Genomic DNA, 26135 nt, shown 5'->3' with positions numbered 1-26135 from the left:
AACAATAAGTTGTTTAATACTTTTAGTAATGCAGATTCTGTACTGTGTTGAGGTCTGAAGCCAGACTGATATTTATAGAAATTACCATTTTCCTGTAGAAAAGAAGAAAGCTCTATCAGGTAACCTGAGATGACCCAGAGGTGAGTGAAGTTTGCACAGTTTACTCAATCCCAAAAACAAACACAAACAAACTGCAAGGTGCGATAGAGAAAACATGCTGAAGCTGGAGAACTAAGGATCATACAGCTGCTTCCTGAGATCCTCAGATGGGTCAATAAATGAAGCATAAACCAGTAGAGATGGTCCAGGCTGGCAGATAGTGGCAACCACGCCTGTAGACAGGGATCCCAGCACGGCACATCAGGACAGCAGGAACACTGTCGGGCTCTGGAATGAGGCTGGGACTCAGACTCAGAATCCAATGAGAAACCAATGAGAAATGAACAATAGATGAGGAAAAGAGTAATCAAACCTGGCTCATGACAGTGACCATCCACGTGGAGCGCCCCCTGGCACTCCCGAGGAAGAGGATTGGTGAGAGCGAAGGAAATCATTGATGAGCGAGTGGTCCAGGACGTCCCAAGCTGGAATCCAACTCCTCTCCTCAGGACCGTAACCCTCCCAATCAATGAGATACTGGTAGCCCCGACCCCGGCGGCACATGTCCAGCAATCTCCAGCAAATAGAAGGCCACCAAAATCGTTGACTAATGGATGCGAGGGTTCCTCTAACCCCAGGATTGATAACCAGTTTAGAGGAATGACGAAGAATGGCAGATCACATGGGCGGAGGGACAAACAATAGGTCAGAAGGGCATCGTCTGGTAACGTAAATATCAGTAAGAGCAGCTTTGACTTGTTTCTCGATTCCCCAATAAATGCCTGCTACCATGCAACCTTCCTGTAGAAATGAGCCTGACATGCAATCAAACTTTAGCCAACCAGATATATTCAAGGATTCTATGACCCGTCCACACAATGAATGGAACAGAGGAACCCTCCAACCAGTGGTGCCACTCGCTTTAAGCCAAACGAATAGCAAGAAGCTTGCGGTTACCGATGTTGTAATTTTGTTCGTCAGACGAGAGGTGGTGGGAGAAGAATGCGAGGGGATGGACATTATTATCAGTAGGGGTGCACTGGGAAAGGACAGCGCCCATGGCGCTATCTCAGGCATCGACCTCGACAATGAATTGTCTGCGGCGTCTCATGCATTTTTTCAGACTTAACAGTTTGTTTGTTCTCCAATATGCACTGCAGGACAAAACAAACATGATGGACATGCACCACTGGAGACAGAGAAAAGATGAGGATGTCATCTAAAACAAAAATGTTCAGCATGTCTCTCAGAATTTCATTTACCAGGGCTTGGAAGACAGCCGGCATGTTGACAAGGCTGAACGGAAGAACCCAATATTCAAAGTGACTGAAAGGAGTATAAAACTTTCACTTTTCTCCCTCCTTAATACGTACTAAATGGTAAGCATTACGGAGGTCTAGCTTGGTGAAGATCTGAGCTCCCTGAAGCATCTCAAAGACGGATAACATAAGGGGCAAAGGGTAGCGATTCTTGACCGTTATGTCATTCAACCACCTGTAATCAATACATGGGCGCAATGAGCCATCTTTCTTTTTAACCAACAAAAAAAAAACTTTACCCGCGGGGGAGGTGGAAGGAACAATAGTACCGGCAGCAAGACCTTCAGACAAATATTTCTCAAAAGCCTCGTGCTCGCGGGAAGACAGAGAGCATAAACTACCGCGGGTAGGGATGGTGAGGAGGGAGAGACGCAGCCTGGGAACTACTGAAGACCACCCGCAGATTGTGATACTCCTCCGCCACTTTGAACAAATCACCAGGCTCCTCCTGCATCACAGAGACAGGAGACACAAGACATTGGACATGACTAGACAAATTCCAAGACTGAATAGTTCCTTGTAACCAGTTAATTTGAGGATTAGTTTGAACGAGACAAGAATGACCCAAGACTATAGGAGCAATAGTAGAATGAAGAATAGAAAAGGAAATAGTCTCTTGGTGGTTGCCTGAGATGGTGAGACTATCAGACAGCTCACTGACATCTAACGAAAACACAGAAGTAGGATCTTCAAGTTTCAGCAAAGGAATCTTCTTTTCTCGAGCCCACTGTTTGTCCATAAAATTTCCCTAAGACCCAGAATCAATGATAGCTTAAGATGTAGTGGTTGTAGTGGTAGTTCCAGCCCACCGGAGAACTACAGGCAGTGTGGTGATTGATTTAGTGGGGAGAGAATTTGTTCAACAGTATCCCCTGGTCTACTGGCGAGCGTTCCCTTTTAGCAGACAAACAGCCACTAGATTGGCCGAACCCCTGCAGTACATATAGAGATGATGGAGAAAACAACGCTGACATTCAGCAGGTGGGATGTGAATGCCGGTTATCTGCATAGACTCAGGAAACTGGGCGGCTTCAAATGAAACGGTAGCTGGTCCAGGCTGGGGTGGAGACAGGGCTTGCTGGGTACCATGGGCACAGCATCGAAGGTCAACACGCTTCTCCAAATGGATTGCTAATTCAACCAGCCGATCAAAGGCAATGGGGACCTCTCGCGCATAGATCTCCTCATTGATTTCAGGACACAGTCCTTCCAGGAAACACGCCGTTAAGGTGGGCTCATTCCATTCACTGGAGGCTGAAAGTGTACAAAACTCTATGGAGAAATCAGAAACTGAACGTAAGAGCGGTCAGAAACCTTTACCATCTTTTCCCAGAACTAAGTGAAGGACTGTCAGCATACCGCCTCCACCTCCCAGACTGCCGTGGCCCAGTCTCGCGCTCTTCCTGTTAGCAGAGAGATAACAAATGCAACTTTCGCACGGTTGGTCGCATAAGTTGTGGGCTGGAGAGAAAAGACAACTTCACATTGAGTTAGGAAGGCCTGATTGAACACAACCTCCGCCAAAACTTTTGATACCAACAGTACTTCAGAAATGGGACGGTAATTATTTAAAACTGTAGGATCAAGATTCAGCTGGAATTTTCTTTTTTTTTTTTTTTTTTTGAGTAGCGGAGGAGGGAACAATACATGATCTTATAGCATCGATCTTGTCAGTAAAAAACGTAAAAGTTTTCACAGGCAAGAGATGGATCTGGATATAAATCAGACATCGGATTTAGCAATAATTTACCTTTTCAATCTTAACAGTTTTGGGATAGTGAATTATACACTCTTTGACATTCTTCCACTTTCTTTCCGCTTTACCTTAGTTAGTTATTAAACTACCTTTTTAGTTTAAAGGAGGCAACAGCATCAAGTATATTTGAACATAGCCCATTAAGCGTATTAACTAACTTGCCAGGATTAGCTCAAGACAGTTAGACTCTATTTCATGAGTTATAGGGGGAAATAAAATATGCATCTAAAATATGTTCACATATGGATGAGTTAAGAGAGCGAGTACACTGGCCGACCAAGGAAGGGTGTGGTTCCAAACAGCTATGTTAAAAATAATAGACTTATGATCAGACAGAAAAAAATAAAACTATTTGATACCTACATCACTAACTAAATTTGAATAATTTCTGTCAGTTTTGTCTCATTTGGCATCATTAAAATGCATTATATAAGCTGTATCTCTGCTGTTTACATGTTATTTGCTAAAGTTTTTAAAGCTGCCAGTGACTTTAGCAGGTACAAAACAAAGTGAAATGAATCAACTTCTCCTTCTGTGAAGGCTGAGCCATGACTCGCTGAAAAATGATCAAGATAGTCTCATCATCGCTAGACTGTTGGCATGATGAACTTGAACCACAACAATGACTCCACTTTTTCATAACGTGTTACGACCCAAAACCTACTTCAACTCGTTAAATCCAAAACATTGGCGAACATATAATAAAATCACAGATTACCGAAATTACGCCATAAAATTTCATCCAAATGCAAAACAAACAACAATTAATACAAATCCACAAATATTTTGTAATTAAAAAAGGAGCAACACAACTAATAGTTAACAGGTAGGGCAGCTGTGAGAAACAGAAATCCTTGACTAAACCTAACCACCGATTAGAGTGTTATTAAAAGATTGTGAAAATGTTTAATACATACATCAAGTAAAAATAGAATCATGAAGACGTTCAGAGAATTCTGATCTTAGAATGTTTCCTCTCAATGTTATAAGACAGTATATTAAGTATTAATAAAGTTATACGAATATTACATAAACATTAAGAATGGAATATGTTTAAATGTAGCATTAATACATTTATACAACTGCATTATACTATGAAATTATTATGAAATTATTACTGGTGGGGGTATTAAGCGCTGTATTAATGCCTCATTCCTTCATTATTAGTGGCATGAAAAACTATATATTTTTTATTCATATTGGGAATAGATTACAATGAGCTAAGAGCATAAATGTAATGCTGTAGCATAAAGGCTGTGCTGATAATCATGAGCCAATACTGATCCAAGGTACAAGTCATAAACTGTACCATATTGCACAGAGAGAGTAAAAATAAAATAAAAAATAATGAGAAGACAAATGAGGAGGTACAGAGCAATCATCCTCTCACTATAGAGACCATGGGGAACCAGATGCTCTTACTATCATCCCATTAGAAAGACATTTCATCCAACATTTGAAATACTTTGCTCTGACTGCAAAATATGAAACAATAAAACACAACTTCAATATTCATTGGGGGGGGGGGGCATGTATCTGTTTTAGATTCAATGTAAACATTATGCTTTGGCAATGCATTTTAACAATTGCCATGGCAAGATAGTAGGCTACATACTGAATTTAAAAAAGAGAGAGAGAGAGTGTGTGTGTGTGTATGTGTGTGTGTGTGTGTGTGTGTGTGTGTGTGTGTGTGTGAACAGCATGGCCAACATTGCGGTCCAGCGGATCAAACGGGAGTTTAAAGAGGTCGTTAAAAGCGAAGAGGTGCGTTTAACATCGACACACACGTGCGTTTCACATGACAGCTGTCAATCAATCATGCTTCATCATGATAAACACATGTGCATCTATTCACGTGAGATGAGTCTGATCCGGACCGAACCGGATGCAGCTGTTTAGACTCGTGCATTGATATAATGCAGTTTAATGTGTGTTTAATTTGTCATATGAGCGGTTTGAGGAATATTATGGGGTGTTTGTCCCGGCAGGCCGAACCGCACTGCTAAACGAATCCAAATCCCCCGGCCGATCCGAGTCACATCACAGCTCTGCTCTCTAACGTTAAATGTGCCTGTTTAATCGTTTCCACAGTGCTTATTGTGCTGATACAGTGATTTGATGTGTGTTCCTGTGTGTTTATGCTGTTATAAATAAAGTCCTGTGAGTGTGAATGATGATTAGCTGCGTGCTAACTGAAGGCCAGCTAGCTTCATAAACAAACACATTTTCTCATCGATTTAGACCAACGACTGATAACATTTGGGATCATTTATGCAGGCTGGCTGATTTGTGAACTTTTATTTAAGTTTTATCGAGATTGTGGTCTGATAACATCGTGTAGCATCGAAAGAATCACGACGATTATAAAATTAAAGTGTTATTATGATTTGTACAAACACGCATTTTGATTAAAAGGACCGTAAAGAATACGTGCGATAATGTGTGTATTGAGTTTTGTGTGGAACTTTTAGCATTAAAACTTCAGCACAAATTATTTGTATTTACCATCTAAATATGAGTTCCCTATAAATACTGATTAAATGATAAGTGTAAATTGGGTATAACACACTGTAATAAGCTGTCAGTGTGACTTTGTGAAGTGGCACAGCTGTCAACCACAAATAAAATAAAATAAAAATACAATAGAATTACCATTGTACCAAAACCACCAATATCATGTTGTATTTGTTTTGTTTAAGTACAAAGGAGTATAACGTAAATACCTTATTACATGATCTTTTCCTAAAATGATCACAGATACAGAATTTGTTATTTGTTTTTGTTTGTTTGTTATTGGTAGTTTTTTTAGGGTAATTCTGGTTTTGTTTATTAAGTTTGTTCTCTTGATTTTTGATTTTATCCATTACATTTCAAATGTTAACTTTTACATTAACTAAATGTTGGCGTTCCCAACCTTGGAAACCCAATCCAGACTTTCTAGAATTTTTATGCTCTCATTTTGACAGAAATCTGTGGATTGAGTTTAAACGTGAACTATGTCAGCTGTTGACTAATTGTTCTGCCGCTTTATTTTCACAGACGAGTAAAAACCAGATCAAGGTGGATTTAGTGGATGAGAATTTCACAGAACTGAAGGGGGAGATCGCAGGACCACCAGACACACCTTATGAAGGTCAGAGAAAAGATGTTGTTCTGAACCGCTGACTGTGTGTTTCTGAAAACTTCTTAATTTTAATGTTCCCTCAGAGTTATGTGGTCATTAATTGTGTTTTCAAAATGTTAGCACAACATTATTTATACTTCATTCATGGAGTGTTCTTTCCTGAAATGTTTTTAAATGTTACTAGTCATTCAGAATGTTCAGAGAACATTCAAAAGTAACATTCTCGGAATGTTCGTACGGTTACAATATGGAATGTTCCGGTAACATTGACATAGCCAAGTAAAACATGTTGTTGTTCTTTTTTTAACTGGATGTTTTAAATGTTCAGAGAGCACTTATGTTATAATTTACTGTGAATCTTTGCAAAACGTTAGCTGGGGTATGATGTTGATTTTATATCGTGCTTTGATTTTGCTTGACTTTCTGTCATGTTTTGCAGGTGGCAGATATCAGCTAGAAATAAAAATCCCAGAGACATATCCGTTTAATCCACCTAAGGTGAGTAACGAGACGATGATGTTCTAATGTCTAGTTAAACTGGGTTTGAGTTAAACATGTGGTCTGTATTCAGATGATTTGTGATATAAGGGTAGTGTTGAGGACACAAATACAGATACATGCAGGAGACTTCGTTCAAACTCAGTAGCCTTCGCGCGACAGAAAAGGCTGGACAAGCTTTATTTTACAACATCTCAAAGATAACACTTTATATATTATGTACATTTCACTTCAAGCCAGTGTTATTTTAGTATCCTTGATATACTATAATAGTTTTTGTTGATATTTTGAATTAGATTTTATTTTTAGATTTTCTGTTTTCAATTAATTTTTTTAATGAATATTTTAAGCATGCCTATGTAGTTTCTAAATGTTTATGTATTCATTTTAGTTGGTTTTAGTTATTTTAGTACATCAGTTTGAACTAAACAAAAATGAGAAATGTTGCCTTGTTTTTTGTTGTGTGTTTTTGTAATTTTATTATATTTTATTTAATTTATTTGTGTCTACATAGTCTTTATTTATTGATTTTAGTTTATTTAACTTTATTGACACAAAGTTAAAATTAAAATTAAAATAGAAATCTTGCCTTGGCAGCTAGATGAAATAAAATAAGTTTAAATTTCTTTATATTTTATTTTATATAATTTCAGTTAAATTCTGTAAAATCAGAATGGTTTAATGTTTTCATTTTATGGTTTTAGTTTTACTTAACTATAATAACTTTGCGACATGAATATTTTTTGCACAGAAATTACTTCTTATTTTTATTTTTTAAACAAAATATGGCAACGATCTGTCTTAACTTGTTCCTAATTTAAAATTTAGATGAATCAAGAATAATTTTGTCACATTGTGACTCCCTGAATTTAAACTGAATCCCTAAGATTCACCTCTATTTTTGACTAATGTGTCTTTTAAATGACAATTAAAGAACTATGCCTTTCTCCACTGATGTTTTCCAGGTTCGGTTTATAACGAAGATCTGGCATCCCAACATCAGCTCAGTAACAGGTGCCATTTGTTTGGACATCCTAAAGGACCAGTGGTAAGATCTCACAGTAGAGAAGTGAACGCAGCGAGCGCTGGAGCCGGAGCTGAAGCTGAAGCTGTGTGTGTTTCAGGGCAGCGGCGATGACCCTCCGAACAGTTTTACTGTCACTACAGGCTCTTCTGGCCGCTGCTGAACCAGATGACCCACAGGACGCTGTAGTGGCCAATCAGGTAGATGCTTCGGGCTCGTGTTGGGAATGTGCAAAAATATCAGTGTAGTGTGATCAAATTAAAGGTCATTAAAAGTCTTGTATAGCTTAACAAACGGCTTGATATAAAGGAATTGTGATGTGTTCTAATGTGATTATTACACTCCAAAAGGCAAAGATTAAATGAACTGAATGTTCATTTTAAAATAAAAATGCTGTGCTGATGTACTGTTAATAAAAAATAAAAAATAAAAAAAAACATGCAGTAATGTAGATGTACACTCCCGTTATTTTTTATGAATATTAAGCAGGGATGCAATAAACTGATGAAAAGTTTCAAATAAATGCTGTTCTTTTGAGCTTTCTATTCAACTGTGAATCCTGAAGAAATAAAATGTATCACGGTTTCCACAAAGTTTGATTTCTGAAGATCATGTGACACTGAAGACTGGAGGAATGATGCAGAAAATACAGCGGAACATCACAGAAATAAATTACACTTTAACAGAAATTCACACAGAAAACAGCTGATTTACATTAGAATAATATCTCAGATTTTTACTATCTTTTTGATCAAGAACATGCAGAAGAGAGACTTTTAAAAACCTTTTAAGAAACTTACCAACCTCAGACTTTTGAAGAGTAGTGTATATATACCATCATAGTTTCTACTAGAAAAAAACATAAAATTATTTGCAAATATAAATAAGCATATTTTGAGTCTGAATTGGTCACTTCCTCTTTTAACGTTCTGTATTTCCTGTCTGGCAGTATAAACAGAACCCAGAGATGTTCAAACAGACGGCTCGACTCTGGTCACATGTTTACGCAGGAGCTCCCGTCTCCAGCCCAGAATACACTCGCAAAATAGACAAGCTCTGCGCCATGGGCTTTGATAAAGTGAGTAAATACACACACATTGAAGCTTGTTTTACAAAATAAAAAAAGGAAACATAATTGCAACATAATTTTATCGCATAATTTTGAATTTGCAGCTCACAACCTGTACTCTTCTTCCATATATTTGTGTATATAACATTTATTGCAGTTTATCAAAGCTGGAAAATAATTTTTACCAACTTTTCTTTCTGTAGAATTTCTGTTCCAAATATTTGTCCAAAAACATATGCACATGCTTCTGTGTGTGTGCTGTGATGTTGCAATGTTGCACACTATTCTGAAGGAGAGTAATTGTGATGTAGCTTGTGGTTTTATGACAGTTTGTGCAGTAAGTATTTCCTCCACTCAGAATCACTGACGTCTGGATCTTCTCTTCTCCTCAGAACGCAGTGATAGCGGCGTTGTCGTCGAAATCCTGGGACGTGGAGACCGCGACAGAACTGTTGCTTAGTAATTGAGTCAAACCTGAGGGGCCAAAGCACCTTATCTGACACAATCCACACTACCTTCATCTTCATCAATCTCTTTTTCTTCATCCATCTTTTACCATTCCTCTGTTCAGAACAGTTCATCCCAAAGTGAAAATGGCGTCATCTTTATGTTGTTCTAAACTTGTCTGACTTTATTTCTTCCACGGGAGACTTTCAGATGGATGTTCAGGCTGCTCTGTATCTGTACACAGAACGTCGGCTGGTGATTGGGCAGTAAAACACACGTCCACACGTTTTCCTTGTACAAATGCAGATTGGTATGGAAGCTTTTTGAAAAAAATAAATAAATAAATAGTCTATAAACAAAAGTCATAACTGCAAGATGTAAACTCAGAATTATTTTTTCCACATTGCAATTTTAAGTTTATATCTCACAGTTCCTCTAAACTGAGTTCCATTTTGAGTCGTATCTCAAAAGTTTATATTTCGTAATTCTGAGTTTGTCTTAAAATTCTTTAATTTCATCTCATAATTCAGTTTATATCTCACTGAGTTTATATTTCATAATTCTGAGTTTGTCTCAAAAGTCTGGGTTTTTATCGCATAAATCATTTATCTCAAAATTTGTGAATTTCATCTCATAATTCAGTTTCAATTTCACTGAGTTTATATCTCATAATTCTGAGTTTTTAATTGTCTCATAATTCTGAGTTTGTCTCAAATGTTGTGTGTTGTAATCTCAAAATTGTGAGAAAAAAAATCACTATCACCTTAGTTTTTTATTCCGTGGCAGAAATGGGCTTCCATAGGTTTGGAACAAGAAGAGAGAGGGAAAGATTTTGGGGTAAAATGACCATTATTTTCCCTTTATATATTCTGCTCTCTCTTCTTTCGTTTATTAATTTTGGTTTGAATGTGCCTTTTTTCCTTCTTTCTCATAATCATCATCATCATCATCTCCCTCAGATTGGTTCTGCAATCTGACTCTAGCCCCGCCCCCTCAAGCACACGCCCAATCAACACTGTGGTCATTTATCTGGGAAAACATTAGGATCACATTTTCAAAACTCCAGTCTCGCAATGGTTCCTTCACTCATAGATGTTAATCTCAAACAGTCAAGACTGGAAAAAACCCTCACACGCAAATAAATAAAAGACGAGAGTTCTTCTGTAAATAAAGCTATTAAAGTCTGTATAAATTTAAGCAATGTGGCAATGCCTTTATTTATTATTGCTTTGTGGAAAAGTGAAATAAACACCAGTTTCATGGCTGAGCATGTGATGTTTGGATGATCTGTGTTTTTTATTGACTGCAGCTTCTGCATTCATAAAAACTTTCCTTCTGAGTATATAATATTAGCATAATGTATAGTGAGAGAGAAAATTTTAATTTTCCAATAATTTTTGGGAGCTGAAGGATTAAATTTCTAAAGAAGAGCAGACAGTTTAACTGTTCAGGACAAACAAGAGACTCATGAATAACTGAACACAAAAACCGCTGTGGATCATTTAGCTAACAACACCGTGTTAAGAATCAACTTTTGAACGGGCTCATTTTTATCAATTTAGCTATCAATGTTTTTTTCACTTGTGAGCTATATGTAAACATATGTTATGTGGAATATCTTATTCAGGTCAGTACTAAATAAAAAATAACGTATTTTGTATGATGCCCCTTATTTTGGCAAAATACCAAACCTACAGGCTATTAAAGTATGTTAACCTAAAGCTATAACAAGATTTTTGGTCCAAATTATCTTTAAGGTGTTTAGTAGTTTAGTTTGGTCAACACGGACAAATAAAAGTCGGTCTTAAATAAAGGCCTGGGAAAATGTGAAAATTTTGAGTCAGTTCGGGAATTCGTAGCGGGTTTGCGAATCATTTGTGTCAGTTTGGGGATCGCGAAACATTTGAATCAGTTCGGGAGTTCAAAACGGGTTCGCGAATCATTTGAGTCAGTTTTGGGGTCGCGAATCATTTGAATCAGTTCGGGAGTTCGTAGCGGGATCGCGAATCATTTGTGTCAGTTTGTGAGTTCAAAACGGGTTCGCGGATCATTTGAGTCAGTTTGGGGATCGCGAATCATTTGAATCAGTTTGGGGATCGCGAATCATTTGTGTCAGTTTGGGGATCGCGAATCATTGTGTCAGTTTGGGAGTTCAAAACGGGTTCGCGGATCATTTGAGTCAGTTTGGGGGTCGTGAATCAGTTCGGGCGTTCATAGCGGGATCGCGAATCATTTGAGTCAGTTTGGGGATCGCGAATCATTTGAATCAGTTCGGGAGTTCGTAGCGGGATGGCGAATCATTTGTGTCAGTTTGGGAGTTCAAAACGGGTTCGCGAATCATTTGAGTCAGTTCAGGAGTTCAAAACGGGTTCGCGAATCATTTCAGTCATTTTGGGAGTCGCGAATCATTTGAATCAGTTCGGGAGTTCGTAGCGGGATCGCGAGTCATTTGTGTTAGTTTGGGGATCGCGAATCATTTGTGTCAGTTTGGGAGTTCGTAGCGGGATCGCGAATCATTTGTGTTAGTTTGGGGATCGCGAATCATTTGAGTCAGTTCGGGAGTTCAAAACGGGTTCGCGAATCATTTCAGTCAGTTTGGGAGTCGCGAATCATTTGAATCAGTTCGGGAGTTCGGAGCAGGATCGCGAATCATTTGAGTCAGTTTGGGGATCGCGAATCATTTGAATAAGTTCGGGAGTTTGTTGCGGGTTCGCGAATCATTTCATCATAGCTGTTTATGGATAGGCATTTTGAACTAATTTAGTAGCTAGTTCTAATTATGTTTTCCAAGCGTGTTTAGGTGTGATATATGAACTCGTATTTTTGTTTTAATGATGTGCCTTTAAACAGTATCAAGTATATTGAAAAACTAAACAAATCGTGCCTAAAAAGTGCATGCATCTTGGCTAATATAAAGTTATATGATGAAGTCATACTAGTGAGCGTGTGCATATTGAGTGCGTTCTGTCTGTGCATTATTCGGTGTATTTAAATGCATTTATGAATGCATGTGAATGATCACAAATTCAAGATATGGGGGTTAGAAAATGTATACCGTAATTCCTCAAATAAAAACCGGTAGTCAAATAAACGCCGGGCCTCTGGTCAACACAGACAAATAAAGGCCGGTCTTAAATAAAGGCCAGGGGGAAATCTTGTTCTCCAGTCAAGAAACCGGTTGCATCGGTTTTCGGATCACCAGTACACTGAACCGAGAAGTGTTTCTGTCGGACGCGTCCGATTCAGGAACCGAGGAGCTGATGATACTGCGCATGCGTGATTCAGCGTGAAGCAGACTGACACAGAGAGCGTCTGAACCGAACTTATTCTTTTGGTGATTGATTCTGAACTGATTCTGTGCTAATTTTATGATCTCTGTCCACTCCCAATTTAAAACGGGTTATTTAAAACAATTACGTATCAAACAGATGGAATTGGAAATAAAGGCCTGCCTCTAATAAAAGCCTGCTTCAAATAAAAGCCTGTTACCTTCTGCAGTTCAGGTAAATAAAGGCCCCGGCTTTTATTTGAGGAATTACGGTATTCAGTTTTCTTTAGTGTGGTCATATAATGAGTAAATATTTTGATGTTGATCAATGTTGATGTCACTGGGATAACAAATCTAATTGCAGTTGTTAGTGAAAATGACAATAAAATGTTGCAATGATAAAATATTGCACTATATTAAAAGCTCAAATGTTACAAATAACTTGCAATATTGATGTTGTAATACTGGTAGCACTGATATGAAAATCTGATGATATATTTTACAAAAAAGTAACAATTCTGAAAAACACTTATTGTAGTTGTAATATTTATTTATTTATTTTTATTTTATATATTATTAATGCATAATAGTAACCCTAGAACGTAATCAAACTGTTTAAAAAAATATCTAACCATTTTTTGACTGTAGAAATATGTTTATACACATTATCCCACCGCTCACAATTGTGACGCACCATAAAAAAAATAAAAAATAAAAAAAAATTTAGGAATTATTATTTCCAAAAGGTTACTAATGACACATCATCTGGATATTTTTGTCTGGGATTCAGACGGTTTTAATTCTTGTTTTCTGAAAAATGTATCAAAATGAAATGAGTTTATGCTTAAAACAAGAAAGATATCTTTCAGATTATTTTTTATCAAAACCGAACAGTATTATTAAAACTAAGAAAAATACAATGAAAACTGAAAATATGAAAATGAAAACTAATTCAAAATAATCTTTAAAAATATAATGGTATCTCAGCTATTCTTAACACTGGTTCACATTAAATAAACACACATTCAAGAATTATAGGAAGTGGTAAAAAAAAAGTTGAGAAAATGTTGTTCACAATATTAGAATAACCTACAAATAACATTTAAATAATGTGCAAGTGTAAAAACTTGTTTAATAAGTGTAAAAACAAAATTTTAATAATGTTTGTAAAACATTAGCTGTCTTTAGCTTTTAAATGCTTAGACTTATCAGCACAACATTTGGTGGAAATCATTGTCAGGATGTCCTAAAAGTGTCTAAAAAGTTTGCAGACAGCGCCACCTAGCCTTTAGAATAAGGACATGCTGAATAAAGTCTGATATCTGGTATCTAACCCGTCCACTGGTCTCTTGTGGTCGTGGACATCATGGGATGGACCTACACGCTGTGTGTGTGTGTGTGTGTGTGTGTGTGTGTGTGTGTGTGTGTCTGTGTGTGGAGATCTTAATGTCAGGAATCCTAAATTAAACGCCATATACATTACCATTCAAAGATAAATTTTTTATGCTAACAAATTTTATGCTTTTAAGAGATTCATACTGTTATTTATCAAGGATTTTAACTTTTTTATTTGCCTTTTCATGGCAATAGAGACACATAGATCAGACGAGTGATACTGTCATATTTGAAAGGCAAATCAACTCTTTTTTTTTATGTATTTTTTTATTAAGATAATAGCCTCTTGGTTATGGATGATTTCACTTAGTAAGTTCCTAGTTCATGCATCTGACTATTAAGCATAACATAATATTGATGAATGGGACGAGACCTGGTTGAGCAAACCTAGAGAAGACAGTGAGTGTTATCACTATTTCAGAGACACAGTAGCTTTCTCAAGAGACACGAGCTTAGACTGGTTACAATCATCTGGGTTTAAATCAGTCTTTGATGCAGTATTTACACTGAAACTGGCAGCAGTAAGGGCATGATATTTCCCGACCAGTGCTGCCAATCAAAGCACAGACTGGCCCAGCTGACCAATCACAGCTCAGACTGGCCCAGCTGACCAATCACAGCACAGACTGGCTAAGCTAACCAATCACAGCACATTTTGTGTTTCAGAAGGCAGGCCTTTATTTGAAACAGGTCACAGGAACTATTCGTGCTGTTCATGCCAGACTGGAGAGAGAGGTGTTATAATAATGTCAAATATGTGAAAAATTATATATTTTGAACAACCTAGTATGAGAGCCTGTTAACCCCCCCCCCCCCAAAAAATCAAGATTTTATAAAAGAGCATCATAGGGCTCCTTTAAGCCAGTTATGGGAATGTCGCAGCTGTCAACTATTTTTGGACGGAGGAAATTTGGATAGTTTTCATTCAGTTTCTTTTCTATTTCTTTTCTTTTTTTTTTTCTGGGACCTGGCAACCCTGTTTGGTCGCACACTGAAATTTAAAACCTTCTACTTTTTGCCACACAGAGAAATACAAAAAAAAAATAATAATTAATGAATTAATTAATTAATATAAAAAAATAAAAAATAAAAAAAAAATTAAAACAATCTTTCTGGTAAATGACAGATCACCTTAGATGTAAAATCTATTTAAGAATGGTTAAAGTGAATAAAGAACGCTTTTACAGAGTGCATCTAGTAATCCACAGTAAACGGGTAACTGAATAAACTGCTGGTTCGGTGAATGTGATCGGTTCAGTCATCGATCTCAGAGTTTATCGACCCTGATATTCTTCTGCATGTGTCCTCAGCAGCTGTGTGTCATGTGATGAGACACACACAGCTCTCTTCATGTCCAGCAGACAGCAGCAGATCCTCACAGATCAAACTACCTCTGGAGAAAACACTACTGCTTTTATTTGAATTGATTCATGACGTGGTGACCCGCTTTCTGTCGTTGATTTTTGTTTGTTTTTGGTTTAAACAGTTAAACGTCGCGTGCCCGGTGGTTTTGTGTAATTATTTGATGTTTAATATGAATCTGTGATTGATCTTTTTACTCCAGTGACTGAGAGCGCGCGATGAAAGCATCTCCCGTCGCCATGGAGACGGAATCTCGCCTGCGTCATCCGACGTTAAACTTCTTCCTCCGGCTCCGGACTGTTTTTGTTCGCTCAAGTTTCTCCAACAGACGCAGATATATTCGTCTGATCGTGGAGACTCACACAGAAACAGCGATGTTTTCATAAGACCTACAGGACTGAGAGTTTCCGGTGAGTAACGTCCTTTCTGAAAGATGTAAACAGCGTTCTGCAGTAATCAACATTAAACATTATCACCATGTTAAAGTGTTTTACACAGTAAATCATCATCATTAATCAGTGAACAGTTACTCTGATGTTGTTTTGTATTGAATATCTCTGCTCTGATTATTGAGAATAATTATTTTGGGAAATTATTTCAAACCACGTGAAAAAGAAAGTATACTATAGTTATTTTTTTATTTGTTTTTTGAGCCATGCAGTAGTAAAACGTATTAAACTGTCTATTATAGGATTCACAACACTATTAATGAATGCTATGTCAAAGTTAACTAAAGTACTGTAATAAATACTGTAGTATACTTTAGTTTTTACTACAGTAAACTGTAGTGTATTTTTGTAGAAAGCTTAGTACAGTACTGGTTAAAGTAATTTGTTTATATTACTATAGTTGTTATATTGCCATAGCAACTATAGAATTACCACACCAAATTAATTAAAGTACTTAAACATATTTTTTTCTGATTTTCAAAATATTTCTGTTTATAGTAATAATTAAAAGTATTTTGAAAAGTGAGTTTGCCAATATATTAGAGAATAGAATGTTTTTCACAGATATTTAAACATTATTATTAAATCAAGATACAGTTATTTTAGTAGTGAAATTACTTAAAATATTATGTTTTGATTCCTGAATTTTTTTTATTAAAATTTAGTAAAAAATATCTGTCAATGGGGTTTCAGAAAAAGATGAAACTAAATTATTTGTCTTACTTCATACGCATATTTTTTCTTGTTTTAAGCATACAGTCGGAAAGTTTTTTTCTGCCTTTTTTCTTAAAATTCTAAATAAAAGTCAGAATTTCAAGATATAAACTTAGAATTGTATGAAAAAAGTCCAAACTTTTTTGTTTTAATTATTTTTTTTTTTTCCAAGACAGAAACCATAATCTTCCATAATAAACTCAATTAATTTTGATACTTATTTTAGAAAACAAGACCTAAACGAATAATTTTTTTATATAATGGAAAACAAGACAGAAATAGTAAGTAATGAAATGTTTTTTGCAGTGTTGGATTATGAATGCGATGTGTTTTTGTGTGTGTGTCTCAGAGGATGGTCAGGAAAAGCATGGTGTCGCGTCGTTCATCGAAGCGTGGCTCTCAGATCTCGGCTCTCAAACATCTCTCTCTGCTGGATCCGGCTCCCGCAGAACCTCCTCTGCTCCGGAGCGCTTCACAAGAGAGTCCCGTCTGTCCAGACCGGGTTTACCTGCACGCGGCCGCCATCTTTCAGAGCACACACCTGGAGAAGCCCCCCGCTCACAGGCTCATCAGCTACGGGAAGAGGTCAGAGGTCAGACTGCCGGTGGCCAAGGACGAGGCGTCTCAGCGATCAGCGTATCAGCTCGCCTTCAACACGCTCAAATGTAAGTGTGAATCATGTTTACACAAGTGCACTGCAAATATGATTCTTTACTGTTTTCCGTTACAAATATATAACATTCTTTGAATCTTGTTTGAATCTTGTTAGTTGAAAAAATTAAATTAAATAAAAAACAATAAGAACTAATATCTGCCAATCAGGTCAAGAAAACAAGTTTAATTAAAAGAGAAACATGATTTTTTATGACCATTTTGGCAGATACACGTTCTTATTTTAAGCAAAAACTCATTTAATTCTGATGCATTTTTTCATAAAATGAAACTTAATATCAAGTCATTCTGGTTCTCCAGTACATGTATCTTGATTTAAGTTTAAGATTAAGTTTAGATATTTGTACCGGAAAACAATACAAAAATACAAAAGAAATAATGAAAATGATTTTTTGCAGTGCAGTTTATTTTTTTCTTCCCAAAACAGCCACAAATGCACTGCATTTTTATTTTTTACTTTTTATTTTTTATTTTTTCGGGGTGGGGGGTTTTGAAAGTGATTTTACAAGATGGTGGTTAAAAAGGTTAACATTCATTTATGTCAAGTTATAAATGTTTTTTAAATGTTTCTTGGGTCATCATGTTAAAGGAACATTTATTTTATTTTTTTGCAAACATTATGGAAACGTTACTTTTGAATGTTCTCTAAACATTCTAAAAAAGTAGTAACATTTAAAAAAAAAAAAAAAACCTTAAAAGAACATCCAACTGTTTTTTTTTTTTTCAGAAATAAAACATTTAATGAATGATATATAAACATGTCGTTGTGCTAATGTTTTGAAAATAGAATAAAAGACCAAATAACTTCGACTGAACGTTCTATTCACATTACTGGATAATGTTTGTTCATAACGTTGAAATAACCCCAGCAGAACATTCGGAGAACATTCCCATCTGAGTAGAAATTTCACACTGAATCTCATTGAAATGCAGCAGTATGGAGTATTAGGTTTATTCCTTTTCACTGTTGATGGAGTGGTTCCACTTCTATACACTGTCTCTGTCATGCTGGTGAAGAAGCTGCAGGTTTCGTCCCGTGTGATGGTCAGTATCTGTTAGCACTGTGTCCTTTTAGAAGAATATTTAATCTGCTGGTTCTCTAGAGGACGACGGCTTTAATGAGCGCTGTACATGTCTGCTTAACCACAGACTAACTAATGAGTCTCTGTGTGCCCAAGAGAGTAAGACAGAGTCAGTACATTCTGTTCTGTGTGAGGATCAGTGCTGGGGACGCCTCACAATTAAAGCTACACTGTCCAAGATTCTGATCTAAATGAACAATGTGTTATTAATGAGAGAGTGCTTAACTCATGTTCTTAAATCATGTCTTTACCCAGACGGACTATACTGTTCATAATATATGTGCATTTTTATTTGTTCTATTGTTAAATCAAGATACATTTACTGAAGAAGCAAAATAAGTATTATAGGAATAAAAATGTACATTTTGTCATCATTTACTCCTCATGTTAAGACAATCCTATAAGACTTTAGTTGATCTCTGAATCACAAATTAAGATATTTTTAATGAAGCCTGAGAGTTTTTTGCCCCTCATTTAAAAAAAAAAAAAAGAGATCAATGTAAACATGTGATAAATGCATTGTAAAATGAATTGAATGCTGTAATCTAAATCTTGTGAAGGGATACAACCGTTTAAATGGTTTAATTAGATATAATTTACACTTAAAACCACAAAAAAACAGATCTGTCAGCTTGGTGAGAAAAAAACTGCAAAGAGAAAAAAAGATTATATTTGTTGGTTTAAGTGTTTTCACACACACAGACACACACACAAACAAAAAACAATTATATATATATATATATATATATATATATATATATATATATATATATATATATATAGACTTAATATTTCTTGTAATGAATTAGGTTTCTCAGAGACAGTAAATGCATCTTGATTTAAGAATGTTTATATATTTTTTCTTTAAAACAAGACAGAAGACAGAAAAAATACCAGTGTAGAAAATCTACAGGGAATGTAAAAAATCAGACTTTAAAAAAAGGATTATTTAAACTTTTTCGTAATATATTTTTGTTATTTATATTTATTGCCTAATCTCCCTGGTCCTTTAGACCGCGGTGGAAACACAGAAAGCAACAGGTCTGGGGGAAAAAGGTTCCTGTTATAATTTCGGTGGAAACGCAGCAGTTAATGAGATCTGATTCATGAGTCAGAATGATGATGGATGACTCTGTGAGCTGAATTGATAGAGTGATTTGAATAAATATCTTCATTCTGCTACCCATAATGCAACAGATCAGCCGACCACTCATCTGCTGTCTGAGCAGCTCGGCTGATAACGGTGATGAGATACAGAGATTGATTTCTGTGTGTGTCGCTGAAGAACATATGGTCGGTGGTCTGACACAGTGACCGAGTGTGGATAAACACTAATCGTACATTTCCCAAAATGCCTTTCTGCTGTCATCCACAGGTTTGACGCCTCATCAGCATTCATTAAGCAGAATTAGGAGTTAAGACATGTTCACAAATGTCTCACTAACGTCTCTGGGCTTATACATGCACCTTAATTAGAGGCTTAATGAGATTCAGATGCTTGTTTCGAGCTGAATGTTAATTTGAAAAGCTCTTTGTGACATGATGAGATCACACAATAAATAGAAACACAGTCTGTGAAGAATATGTGATACTCTGATGCTGTATATTTTAGTCATTTTCAGTGGATGACTAATAAATAAAGCAATAATATTTTTTTAATGAACAATTTTAAAAATACATTTTACAACTGTAAAATATAATTATTATAATTTTAAATAAATAGAATAATACATAATTTTATACTGTAAAATGTGAGTTTATAATAATTTAGTTTTACGGTAGAATTGTAAAAGAAAATAAGTATTATTAAATAAAATATTTAAAATATATTTCTTTTTTAATACTGTTATTCTGTAAAAATATTTTTTATATATTTATTAATATATAAATGTGAATTTAAAGAACATTTCTAAAATAAAATCATTATCATTTTTAAATACAATATTAAAAATATATTAACTAATGATCTTCAAAAAAAAATATTTTAAAATTAAAACATAAATAAACTTATTATTACACTATTGTTTTAAAATAATTATCATTATTATTAATTGTTAACAATATTATAGTGTTTCATTAGTAAAATAAAGAATTAACAACTATATTACTATGGTAATAATTATACTGTTCAAAAATAAGTATTTAATAATAAACGTTATTCTTTTAAATTATTATATTAATAATTGTATCATTATAAAATAATAATTATTAAATACTTAAATACTATTAAAATATATAGTTTACAATATAATAGTATTACAGTACTAATAAATTATTTATTTTATATTTTTGTTATATATAATTAAAATTTGATTATGTAAAGTAATTACAATATGGCCAGCTTTAATACTCATTCTTAGAGGTTTAATCACATCTCTATCAGCACTAATACTAGTGATAATCGACTTAAACAGCACTAAATGTTTACATGTAGACAGCTGAAGGCTGTATAATGTTGAAGCATGTTTAAAAGCTCTGAGAGCAGCACAGTCAGATGAGATCAGAAATGAGACCGAAGCTTGATATTGATGTGGCTGTTTTGGTTTGGCGAGCATGTTTCACATGAGACCGCACACCTGAGAAAGCCTGCTTTAATCTTGCCTAACTCCATGCTGCACAATCAATACACACACAAACGTGACTCACATACACACTAGCACACATCAGGAGATCTGCAGAAAAGTAGTTTTGCATTTGCTCTCCCAGTGATTTTTAAAACTAGTCTTATTTCTGTTTTTGCTGTGAAAATACATGCAGACAGTTGAACAGATGCAAGAGTGAAAAGACAAATATTGTAAGCAAATTATTAATACAAAAATTGTTGTAGATGATTAAATACACTTGTCTTTGCAATGAAAATGTGGTTGTAAAACGTTGATTAGATTTGTATTTGCAGTGAACTTATAAATGGTTAAATTTACTTAGTATAAATATAGATGTTAATGTTGAAATTCATTTGTATTTGCAGTGAAAATGTAGTTATAAAGGGTTAAATAGATATGTATTTGCAGTGAAAATGTGGTTATAAAGGGTTAAATAGATCTGTATTTGCAGTTAGTAAAGGGTTAAACTGATCTTCATTTGCAGTGAAAATGCAGTTGTAAAGGGTTAAACTGATCTGTATTCACAGTGAAAATGCAGTTGTAAAGGGTTAAACTGATCTGTATTCACAGTAGAAAATGCAGTTGTAAAGGGTTAAACTGATCTGTATTCACAGTGAAAATAAAGTAGTAAAGGGTTAAACTGATCTTTATTTGCAGTGAAAATGCGGTAGTAGAGGGTTAATTTGATCTGTATTTGTAGTGAAAATGCAGTTGTAAAGGGTTAAACTGATCTGTATTCACAGTGAAAATGCAGTTGTAAAGGGTTAAACTGATCTGTATTCCCAGTGAAAATGCAGTTGTAAAGGGTTAAACTGATCTGTATTCACAGTAGAAAATGCAGTTGTAAAGGGTTAAACTGATCTGTATTCACAGTAAAAAATGCAGTTGTAAAGGGTTAAACTGATCTGTATTCACAGTGAAAATGCAGTTGTAAAGGGTTAAACTGATCTGTATTCACAGTGAAAATGCAGTTGTAAAGGGTTAAACTGATCTGTATTCACAGTAGAAAATGCAGTTGTAAAGGGTTAAACTGATCTGTATTCACAGTAAAAAATGCAGTTGTAAAGGGTTAAACTGATCTGTATTCACAGTAGAAAATGCAGTTGTAAAGGGTTAAACTGATCTGTATTCACAGTAGAAAATGCAGTTGTAAAGGGTTAAACTGATCTGTATTCCCAGTGAAAATAAAGTAGTAAAGGGTTAAACTGATCTTTATTTGCAGTGAAAATGCGGTAGTAGAGGGTTAATTTGATCTGTATTTGCAGTGAAAATGCAGTTGTAAAGGGTTAAACTGATCTGTATTCACAGTGAAAATGCGGTTGTAAAGGGTTAAACTGATCTGTATTCACAGTGAAAATGCGGTTGTAGATGGTTAAATAGAAGCAAGACTGAAAAGACAGTTTTCAACTAATGTAAGAAACAAGTCTGAGTGTGTTTTCTGGAGTTTGGTCTGTAGACGTGGTTTGATTCTGTCCCTGTCTCAAATCCATGAAATGCAAATGAAGCAGGCTTCGGTTGTAAAGGGCAGAGACTTTATTGGTCCGGTGACCTTACAGACGGCGTGATCATGCTCACTCTGCACTTACAGGTGTGGAGCGGCTTCATCAGTTTTCATCAGGTTTGTGAGTGCAGAGACACGTCTGGAGGAGATTGGAGCTGGATTGCCTTAGGGTTCGTGGGATTGTTGCAGTTCACTGGAGGAGATAAAGGCTTTTTAGCTGAGCAGAAAATATACAGGGTTCATTGTGATTTTGTCCTTGAGCAGCAGAACAGTTCCCCTGCCAGAAATACCGTGGTAAATATCAGCCTGCGGGAGATCCAGAGCATGAAACTCATGCAAATGACCTGATTAAAGCTCTGGGCCAAAATGAGTCGTTCTCACACTGGGTTCCTTCTCTCCTGACAGATAGATGAGTGTGTTTGTGTGTGTTTCACACATCTAAGAGATAAAGTAGAGAAATGGAGCTGTGTGCTTTGTGTTCATCTGTCACACACTCATATTTCTCTTTTTCCTTTCATTTTCTGTTCGTTTCTCTGCTGTCGTCCATCACCGGACTCTCTCCGTGTCACATGACTCCGCCCAGATGTATGACATCATTAATTCTGCTTCACGACTCCACCCAGAGTGATGATAACACGGGGGTTTAATCTTCTAAATGCCACATCCCTAAAATGTTATTTTGGAAAAGGGTTTTGTTTCTGTTAGAATACATTATGATGTTTTTTTACATGTGTTGTATTTATTTACTTTTATTTTTAATTATTTTTATTATTATCTATTTTATTCACTCATTTATTTACTTATTTGAATCTAATCATTTACTTTGTTTTATTCAAATGTTTAGTTATTAATGTGTTTGTAATTTATTTATTTAATATCATGTTTGATTATATATTTAGTTGTTTTAGGCCCTGTTTAGACTTGGTATTGAGATGTGTTTTGGTTGATCGGATCACAAGTGAACGATGGAGACACATATCCGTACACAGCTGGTGTTTAATCCGTCTCTTCTGTCCACTTTACCTCCTCAGTTCACCCAGAGCGATTATAGCTGCTCCTTTAAACCAACAACCTTCAGCATGAACTACTAAGCAAAACACAGCGTGATCTCAGTAAACGGCCCTGAACAGATCAGCGTTTCTCCTCAGCGGTGCGATAAACATGATTTTCATTCTGCTGGGGTCCAGACCATTAGAGAAGCTGCAGATTTACTCTGACAGGCGTTTCTCCACCGAGAGCTTGGCTGGGGAGCTGCTGTAAATGTGATCTATGTGATGACCATCGCTGGAGTTTGTATCAGCCTCTTGTGCTTTTCCAGCCTCTTACTTAGTCCCGCCCCTGCTCTCCTCTAATTGGACAATAGCTGTGCGGTGGCCACACCCACATGCAGTGCCGATTGCTTGATCATTGGATGAGTTGACTGCATCCAGCAGAGCGTGTGCAGACATTATGCAAATGTGTTACTCTGTGATGTAGAGCCGTAACAGAATAAGATTCAGATTCCTGACAACAGGTTTATGCAATTGTGAGCTGACTCTTTTTTTTTTTTTTTTTGACAGACAATAACTTTATTTATTGTGCACTGTTGACTTCATAACGTTGCAGAGAGTTTATGTTCACGTACAGCTACATGACACACTGCATGAAAGGTCGGAAAGCCATAATAGGGGCACTTTAATAACACAGACCCTTAAAAAATAAACATCTTTATTATTGTTTATTATTATTGTTTATTTTGTTTTAGTCCTTTTTTTGCAGTACTCTAATGTTTAGTTATGTAATTTAATCAAATTTTGTATTATTTATTTTGATCTCATTTGTAATTATTTATCTGTTTGTTTGTTTATTTATTCCTTTATTTGCTTATTTATTTAATCTGGTTATGTATTTATTTTTGTTATATCAAATGTCTATTCATTCATTTTAATCTCATGCTTTATTATTTTTATCTATTTATTTGTAAAATCATATATTATTTATTTACTATTATTTGTACTTATTAATTTTAACCAAATATTTGATTATTTACTTTAACATATTTTGTAATAATTTATCTTTTTTATAACTCATTTATTTGCTTTTTTAAAATGTAATTATGTATTTATTTGTATTTTATTCAATATTTACTTATTATTTATTTTAATATTAGATTTTACTACCGCCTCTCTTCTCTGATTGGATAAGAGCTGCACTGAGGCCACGCCCATACGCAGTGCTGACTGCTTTATTAACAGCTGATGCGCTCCACTGGAGGACATTATCTCTCCTGCCTTCAGTCTGTGTTGTAGATTTTAAATGTTTGAACACAATTAATGGCTTAATGAGTCCCAGATCAGGAGGTTAATGATTGGCTCATGAATCACGTCCGAGGAACACTCTCTATGTGTGTGAGAGAGATTCTTCTCAGTGAATCATATTTGTTGATACTTCTCGGCCACACACAGTGACGGTCCCCTGTCAGGCCGGATGAATGGGATGTTTGCGGTTGTCATGGAAACGGCTGATGGGCGGAGACGGAGGTCACAGCTGTCAATCAGGATAAGAGCCTTATCTTCACTCTCACGATTCTAGAGTCCTGTACCATCTCGAGATCAGCAGACACACAGATCCCACGTGACTGATTCCCTCTGACTCTCGTGCAAGCGTGAAGGAAAGCTCCCGGGGAGACAGATGCATGCTTTATGACATGCAATTCAAGCGCTATTCTCCAGAGAAATGAAATCAAAATGAATTAGGATCTCTATCTGTTTTACTCACTCTGGGAAAATGAGTTATAAAAGGAATTTGTGCGTCCTCTGCCTTTGATCTTTTTAACGTACACAAATATAAGTTTATCTGAATTATGAATTCATCAGATTGATTCAGTTCAGAGGTTCAGTGAATGTGGGAATATATGGAAGATGATTTATGTCTAAAGGAGTGTTTTTCTTCGGCAGAATGAATCTTAGTGATTGGTGGCATCAAAAAAGTTATTTTTCATCAAATAAACAGATGATTTCGATCTAAATTTGTGTATTTTCCTCACACAAATATATAGTACGGCTTCAGAAGGCTTGATATATAGATATTATAGAATATAGATATTGTAATGTTTCATCATATTTAAAATGAGCTTATGTGTGTGGGACAGAGGGACACAGAGTTTGCTGGCCCTATCTTACATCAAAGCACATGGCACACAGTGTTTGGAGGAGAACGCTGGGAAACAGGACAGAATTGATGATATTTGTCAGTATTTGCCGAACACAAGCAGTGTTTCAGCTGCTCGTGCTCTGTGTGTTCGATCTGGACTCATTTCAACTCTTTTTATCTTGTTTCTGTAGATCAGGAGCTTCTGGAGGATGTCTTGATTGACAGCTGCTTCTGTCTCTCACAGCCAATGGTGAGTGGAGGGCGGGACTGTGTGTGTGTGTGTGTGTGTGTGTGTGTGTGTCTTCCTAATGAAACAGAAAGTCCATACATGACTAAAAACTCCCAGAATGCACTGCAGGTGGTAAATGGGACTGCTGTTGGCCATGGTGCAAAGACACTCACAAACGCTCAGCTGCACATTTATTTTACACACATTCACACCCTTGTGCGTGGACACACACACACACACACACACACATACACACACTGGAGGCTGAAATACAGCCGCTGTAAAGGATGAATCGTTTGTCCGCTGCTGCTTTGGCAGGTCGTTACTCTGGATCTTAAGAGAGATCATAAACTCTGAACACAATGAACCACAAACACACACACACACACACA

The 26135-nt window shown here is 35.9% G+C and overlaps 2 protein-coding genes across 2 annotated transcripts in view; both read left to right on the top strand.

Moving 5' to 3' along the window:
• The first annotated feature begins 4830 nt into the window (after positions 1–4830).
• Positions 4831–10611, top strand: LOC113114423 (ubiquitin-conjugating enzyme E2 K-like). Its single transcript, XM_026281361.1, has 7 exons — positions 4831–4938; positions 6214–6307; positions 6738–6796; positions 7762–7844; positions 7921–8020; positions 8770–8898; positions 9282–10611. The coding sequence occupies exons 1-7, from the start codon at positions 4876–4878 to the stop codon at positions 9354–9356; spliced, it is 603 nt and encodes a 200-aa protein (XP_026137146.1). The 5' UTR covers positions 4831–4875; the 3' UTR covers positions 9357–10611.
• A 5031-nt stretch (positions 10612–15642) lies between these two features.
• Positions 15643–26135, top strand: part of LOC113113339 (putative methyltransferase NSUN7) — a 40632-nt gene continuing 30139 nt past the window's right edge. The window contains exons 1-3 of the mRNA XM_026279453.1: positions 15643–15771; positions 16874–17189; positions 25706–25764. Of these exons, the coding sequence (XP_026135238.1) occupies positions 16877–17189; positions 25706–25764 (372 nt within the window). The 5' untranslated portion in view covers positions 15643–15771; positions 16874–16876. The remainder of the gene's footprint in view (positions 15772–16873; positions 17190–25705; positions 25765–26135) is intronic.

Source organism: Carassius auratus, chromosome 14 (assembly GCF_003368295.1).
Source record: "Carassius auratus strain Wakin chromosome 14, ASM336829v1, whole genome shotgun sequence".
NCBI classification, from domain to species: domain Eukaryota; kingdom Metazoa; phylum Chordata; class Actinopteri; order Cypriniformes; family Cyprinidae; genus Carassius; species Carassius auratus.
This window is presented reverse-complemented; position numbering and strand designations above follow the sequence as displayed.